Source organism: Silene latifolia, unplaced genomic scaffold (genome assembly GCF_048544455.1).
Source record: "Silene latifolia isolate original U9 population unplaced genomic scaffold, ASM4854445v1 scaffold_671, whole genome shotgun sequence".
NCBI lineage: Eukaryota > Viridiplantae > Streptophyta > Magnoliopsida > Caryophyllales > Caryophyllaceae > Silene > Silene latifolia.
In genome coordinates, this window is record NW_027413581.1 from 15,585 (window position 1) to 23,184 (window position 7,600).

Below are 7,600 nucleotides of genomic sequence, written 5' to 3' on the forward strand. Positions count from 1 at the left end.
TATTGTATATAGCATGTCGTGTTCATTGTCCATATTATTTGTTTCCTAAGTCTTAGCTAGTTTCCTAGTTTTAGTCTTTCCTAAAGTTAGCTTTGTCTTCTTGTGTAAGAAACCGTCTACTATATAAGGTTGAATGTATCTTGTATAATTTTACACAATTCAATAAGAAAATCTTTCCCAAAACTTTACATGGTATCAGAGCCCTAGGTTAAGAAAAAGAGCAACGTCATGACAAAGAGCAGCGATTCAGGAGATGGCAAGAAAGGAACTACGATGACAATTCCGCAGTCATCACCATTGTTTCTCCACCCATCCGACAATCCAGGTATCATGATTACTCAAACTGTGTTTAATGGTGATAATTATGATAATTGGTCTGATGCAGTTCGGATGGGACTTGAGTCGAAAAACAAATTGGATTTTCTTGATGGGAAAATCAAGGAACCGACAGTAGCCAAAGGAGAAGAAGAAACGGTAGAGCATGTTGCTTGGCGCCAATGTATTGCCATGGTGAAGACGTGGTTGAAAAACGTGATAGACCCGAAGCTACATGCCAGCATAGCCTTCTCGGGAACAGTCAAAGAAATTTGGGACGAATTGAAGGAAAGGTATGCGACGGGAAGCGCACCTAGAGTCCATCAACTAAAGTCCGAGTTGAGTGAATTAAAACAGGGGAAACTGACCATAGTGGAGTACTATACCAAATTGAAAGCGGTATGGGATGAATTGGCCAGTTATAGCCGTGTACCAAGGTGCACTTGTGGAGCCGGGAAAGAAATTTTGAGAGAAAAGGAAGAGGAGAAGGTACATCAATTTTTGATGGGCCTTGATGATGCGGTTTATGGTGGATTACGCACTAATCTACTAATGGAGGAACCGATTCCAGCTTTGAGTCGGGTCTATGGTATTATCTTGCGAGAAGAAAGGCACAAAGCAATTGTGCGATCAAAGGAAGACAAAACAGAGGAAGCAGCATTCTCTGTGCGAAAGAGTCAGCCTAGTACCCGTGGTGGACGAGCGAAGTATACAGGTGAGGTGGACGATCAAGAGGAACGTTGCACTTACTGTAACAAATGGGGCCATGATGAAGATGATTGTTGGTCGAAGAACGGTTTACTAGCACACATCATTTCCAGAGGCAGAGGAAGAGGTCGAACTGCCAGGGGTAGAGGAGGAGCAGGACGCGGAGATGGGAGGCAACAACCTTGGAAGGCGAATGCGGTGTACACAAATCAGGGAGCTAGTACGTCTGCAAACCAGGGAACAAATCAAGGTTCAGTTCCGGGTGTTGAAGTGGGTCTGACAAGGGAAGAGTTGCAGTCTTTGCGGGCCTTGCTACAACCAACTAAAGAGAATTCAGAGAAGATGACAGGTAAGGAATTTCAAAATTGTTGGATCTTAGACACTGGTGCTTCGCACCACATGACGGTTAGACAAGAAGAGATTAAAAACCCATTGTGTGGAACTCGAGCAAGTGTCATATTGCCAAATGGAGAACAAAAATATGCCCGATAAGCATGGAGAAGTGCAATTGGAGGGTGGTCTAATTTTGAAAGATGTCTTATTTGTTCCGACATTGACTTGCAATTTAATTTCCGTACAACAATTAACTGTCGAAAAAGATTGCATTGTGACATTTTACTCTAATTTTTGTGTAATACAGGACCGATCTTCGAAGAAGATGATTGGAGCGGGTAAGCAACATGATGGTGTTTATTACTACAAAGGTCAGGAGAAGCAGTTAGCGTGTCGAGTTGAAGCTCAAAGCAAAGTTCGATTATAGCATCGAAGATTAGGTCATCCTTCCGATAAAGTTTTGTATTCTGCGTCATCTTTAGTAGGTAGTAATATTATATGGGATAAGAATGATTTTTGTGATGCTTGTTGTAGGGCTAAGCAAACCCGTTCGAATTTTATTCGTAATAATAAGAAAGCTTCGAGTATTTTTGATTTAATTCATTGCTATATTTGGGGACCGTATAGAGTCAATGAGTTAAGTGGTGATCATTATTTCTTGACTATTATTGATGATTGTAGTCGAGGAGTATGGGTTTATTTGATGAAAGATAGGGGAGAAGTAGGAAAATTGCTTATTAGTTTTTGTAATATGATCCAACGTCAGTTTAACAAGCCTGTTAAAGTTATTCAAAGTGACAATGGAACTGAGTTTCAGTCATTGTCTATGCGAGCCTATTACCGTGACTAAGGCATCATATTGCGAACTAGTAATGTCGATACTGAAAGATCATAAATTCATATTAGACTCTCTAATAAAATTAATTTATCTCATAAATTGTCATTTAGGTGATCTATGTAACATGCATGCTAATATGAAAGCATAAAAAGAAAGTATAAGGAAAAAACAATTTCCTTACATTGATTATATGGTAAAATGGACACAAACTAGTTCTCCTTACTAGTTTGTTCTTGAGCTAAAATGATATGGATGATCCTCCTTGAAAAACCTTCAAAAAGAAAGTCTCCTTCAAGTTGCACCCAAGAACTAACCCAATAATAATAACAAGTTTTGATCTAGAACTAGTTAATATTGTTCCCTTGATAAATATTAGTAATATCACTAACTAATCTTAGTAATATTATTAATGTATACTAGTGAAGAATTATTATTGTAGAGAGATAGAGAAATAATGTTCACATGCAAAATATGTAGAGTGTGTGAGTGAGGTAGAGTGAAATGTGAACAATATATGGAGTGTATGGGAAGGGAAGTGGCGGGTGGAAGAGTGTGGAAGTGGACAATTTTTGTCTTATAATTTTATCTTACATCACATGCAAAATCTTGTATAAGATAAATTATGGTAGTATACAAAATAAGGTGAAATGATTATGTGAGTAATCATCCACTACTCTTATTTTACACGGTCCACTTGACCATTTACGGGTCCATGTTGGTTCTTATATTTGTCGCACAAATCCGTGTAATTTTTATTTTAAACATCGTATCATGTTTAAATACTTCCATAATTAATTCGTCCAATTCACTCCGTAAATATATGTGTACCACTACACATATTATTTACGTACTAATATTAATCACATTAATCAATTAGTACAATTTTAGTAAATTAACAGTTAATTAACTAAAACCCGTTTCCCAAAACTTATTATTTAATTATCGCATAATTAAATAATAACTGCCGCTCCTCGAGTTCGCAACTCGAAATCTCTCTAAAAATAATCGACTAACCTCTTAGTCTATAAATCAAGGGACTAAACAAATTGTATCTCATACAATTAATTAGTTATCAATTGGGGTTCGTTCCTTTAGGTGTGACCGAAAAAAGTGGATTGATCACCGTAGTCTCACGACAATAACGTCAAACTCTAGTCAGCCAACCGTTATCGATTTACGTTAATCAACTGACGAGGATCAAATAATTAAATATCTGATGATATTCTATTAATGAGATTTATTATGTTAACGCACTATTGTGGAGGACACTAACTCCAACAGATACATCTCAGCAGAATGGTCGAGTTGAGAGGAAACATCAACACATATTAGAAAAGGCAAGAGCCTTGCGGTTTCAGCCCGGGTTACCTTTAAAATTTTGGGGCGAGTGTGTCTTGACTGCCGTCTATTTGATCAATAGAACACCGACCCCAATTTTAGATGGAAAGACACCTTTTGAGGTACTACACAGTCAAGCCCCGAATTTAGACAATCTCCGGGTTTTGGGGTGTTTGTGCTATGCACACAACAAAAATCGAGCAAAGGATAAATTTGCAGAATGAGGGAGACGTTGTGTATTCATCGGGTATCCTATTGGAAAGAAAGGATGGAGAGTGTATGATTTGCAAAAACAGGAAGCTTTTACATCGAGAGATGTCGTGTTCATGGAACACGTTTATCCTATGCAAATTGGAGATGCGAGTCACTATAAGAAACATGTGACTGATCTTGTAGACACGGCAGGCCTTGAGCAAGCTGATTATAGTCAGTTAAATTCAGACGGAGATGATGAGGATGAATTGTTGAGCGAAGAGGAACTTACTGATGATGAGGAGGTGGTCACGGGTGCTGGAGAGGGAGGAGCAAGGGAGGTAGCAGCATCTAATACACCATCTGCAGTAGAGGAATTGGGGCGTGGAGCACGTGAAAAGTTCGAGCCGGCATGGCGAAAGGATTATATTTGTACTTCGACAACCGTAATAAACACCATCGAGGACAACCCGCGCCAGTCCAAATCTTCGAGGAAAGGTACGCGTTACCCTTTGTTAGATAGCGTCACATGTAATGCGTTTTCTGTTGTACATATGAATTTCTTGTCGAAAATTGCAGAACACAAAGAACTGAGACATTATGGTGAAGCATTGAAGGATCCCCTGTGGAGAGAAACAATGCGACAAGAAATTAAAGAACTTGAATCGAATAATACTTGGCAGGTTGTTAATCTACCTATTGGCAAGAAACCTATAGGGTGCAAATGGATATACAAAATCAAATATAAAGCGGACGGTAGTGTGGAAAGGTATAAAGCGAGATTAGTAGCGCAAGGTTTCACACAAGTTGAAGGCATTGATTTCCACGAGACTTTTGCACCCGTAGCGAAAAAAAGTAAGTATCTTTTGCTTGTTGTGATGTTGTTAATAAAGGGTGGTTTACATCGCAGCTAGATGTAAATAATGCTTTTTTGCACGGGGATTTAAATGAAGAGGTGTATATGAGAATGCCACCAGGAGTAGATGTAGAAGCGGATACTGGGAGTAAGGTGTGTCGTTTGTTGAAATCCATCTACGGCTTGAAGCAGGCTTCTCGGATGTGGTTCAGAAAGCTTGCGGAATCATTGAAACAGTATGGCTCTAAACAATCCCTTGCTGACTATTCTTTGTTTACATACAATGTCGGGACTGTGTTCATGGCCGTTTTGATATATGTGGATGATATGATCTTGGTGGGCAACTCAATGGAGGCATGTGAAACATTCAAAACGTTTTTGAATGACAAGTTTGGAATTAAAAACTTGGGAAAATTGAAGTATTTCCTAGGAATCGAGGTAGCTCATGGGAAGAGGGGCTTGTTTCTAAGTCAGTGAAAATATGCTCTTGAGATAGTAAAGGAGGCAAGACTCGAAGGAGCCAAACCGGTCCTTTTTCCTATGGAGCAGCAACACGGACTCGCATTGGCAAAGGGGTATGTGTTGCGAGATAGTACAAAGTATCGAAGACTTGTTGGAAAATTGATATATTTGACGATCACGCGTCCTGAGCTAGTTTATTCAGTTCATGTATTGTCCCAGTTTCTCAAAGAGCCTAGAAAAGAGCATTGGGAAGCAACTTTGCGGGTGGTGCGGTACGTTAATGGGTCCGTTAGTAGAGGTATCGTTCTAACAAAAGGGAGAAAGTTGGAGTTAGTAGGCTATGCGGATTCTGATTATGCCGGATGCCCTTTAACAAGGAGATCGTTGACAGGGTATTTTGTGAGTATGGGAGGTTCGCCTATTTCATGGAGGACAAAGAAGCAAGTGACGGTGTCAAAGTCTTCGGCAGAGGCGAAATATAGAGCAATGTCACATTTGACAAGCGAACTAATTTGGTTGAAATCGTTCCTAGGTTCGTTGGGTATTGAGTATAATCGACCAATTAGTATTTATTGTGATAATCAAGCGGCAATGCATATTGCCAAAAATCCCGTTTTTCACGAAAGAACGAAGCACATTGAAATAGATTGTCATTTTGTCCGAGAACGTTTGTTGGATGGCACAATCAAGACGGATTTCGTTCGAACTGATAAGCAGTTAGCGGACATTTTCACGAAAGCTTGGGAAGGCGACAGTTTGAGCATATCGTTAGCAAGTTGGGGAGTTGGAATGCAACACCGCCAACTTGAGGGGGAGTATGACGATATGGAAATATTGTATATAGCATGTCGTGTTCATTGTCCATATTATTTGTTTCCTAAGTCTTAGCTAGTTTCCTAGTTTTAGTCTTTCCTAAAGTTAGCCTTGTCTTCTTGTGTAAGAAACCGTCTACTATATAAGGTTGAATGTATCTTGTATAATTTTACACAATTCAATAAGAAAATCTTTCCCAAAACTTTACAGCTATATAAAAAAAATAGGTTTTTACGTTTGTCTTTCGGCTAAAAAAAGTTGAATAGAAGTGAATGTATTTGGGGTGAGCTGAAGTGAACTGAATAAAACCGAGTTTATTTGAATAGAGTGGAACTAAACTGATTAAAGCAAAGCTGCGGAACTTGGTTGAATTGAATAAAGTTGAATTGAATTGAAATGAGATTTTCTTACTTTTTACTTTTTGTAATCTTAAACCACGCATTTTTCCGTTGCTTATATTTATATCAAAAGTAAATCTAAATAAATAGTCGAGGTGGAGAGAAACATATTCCGTATTTTACAAAGTTTCGCAACCGTTTTAGGTCCTGCTTGATCTGAGCAGTTTACTATTAGCAGAAACAAATTGGTCAAATAGATTACAAAATGTCAAATTAGATTGACATATTTGACTAGTATGTTTCAGTTTGCAGATTTAGTAAAACTATTTGGTAGTTAACGGATTTAGGTTATGTTTCCCAAATCCCAATCTACTATTTAAATATGATATTTGCCAAACATTCAAAATAACATATAACAAATCAAACATGCTAAAAATTAACGTAATTTATTTTCGCAATACATATTTTACTCATCTCAGTACATTTTGTGTTCTACTTTCCATTGTCTACCCCTGTCTAAAAAAGTATCAGACATAATTCTCTCCATGGCTAACCTCCATCTCTTCTCAAAACAAGCCATTTTTTTAATCATAGATGGTAATGTAAGTATAAAATAAGTATTTAATTCACTAATTGTGTTACTATTAATCAAATTAATGATTCAATCTATTTTTTTTTGGTTTTTTTTCATTAATTTAGTTTTTATGTTAAAATTAATTTAGGGTTTTAATTCATAGTGGAGAGATGGTGATTGTTGGTGCCTGCTTGGATTAAGGTTCCGAGTGGTGGACGTCGCTAGCAAGAGTGGTGGACATGAAAGGATTAAGGCTCCGGCGACGGTGCGGGATACAAAGGGAAAAAGAGGAAAGGCGGTATGGGGACAACCGGAAAGTGGTTCGGATGAGCGGCAGCCGGTGAGGGTAGTGGCCGACGGTGTAGCCTTTTTTCCCGATATTGTTGGCCTGTGGTGGACAGGAAAGAGGGTAGGTGATGTTAAATTTAATGGTGGTGAATGGCTGTTGAACGTGTTTTCTGGGTTTTTTCTTAATTTTTTATTCTTAATTTCTTTATTTAGGTAGTACGTAGTAGTACGATTATTTGTATTTTATTCACTACATTTCATGTAAAATTAATTAATTTACGCAATACACTTTATCGGGAAAAAAAATATCGATGCAGTACACGATGGTAAGGTGGTTGATAGCGGATGTTGACAATGGTGGATTGGTGATTGATGGCGGTGAGGATGAGAAACTAGAGGAGAGAAGTTAGAGAGAAATAAGAGAGAGAATGAGAGAGAGTAAATGAGAGGGGCAAAATTATTAATATTGTACTACATGAATAAAATGTGTAGTGCTAAAATCAGCACCCAAAATTAATTAATCCATTGTTTTACCATATACTCTT

The 7,600-nt window shown here is 38.1% G+C and overlaps 1 protein-coding gene across 1 annotated transcript; it reads left to right on the top strand.

The window, feature by feature from the left end:
• Positions 1–228: 228 nt before the first annotated feature.
• On the top strand, positions 229–5,057 carry LOC141639978 (uncharacterized). The gene is made up of 5 exons (XM_074448950.1): positions 229–1,428; positions 1,664–1,771; positions 3,829–4,222; positions 4,304–4,579; positions 4,678–5,057. Exons 1-5 carry the CDS (start codon positions 229–231, stop codon positions 5,055–5,057), a joined length of 2,358 nt encoding a protein of 785 aa, XP_074305051.1.
• Positions 5,058–7,600: the final 2,543 nt, after the last annotated feature.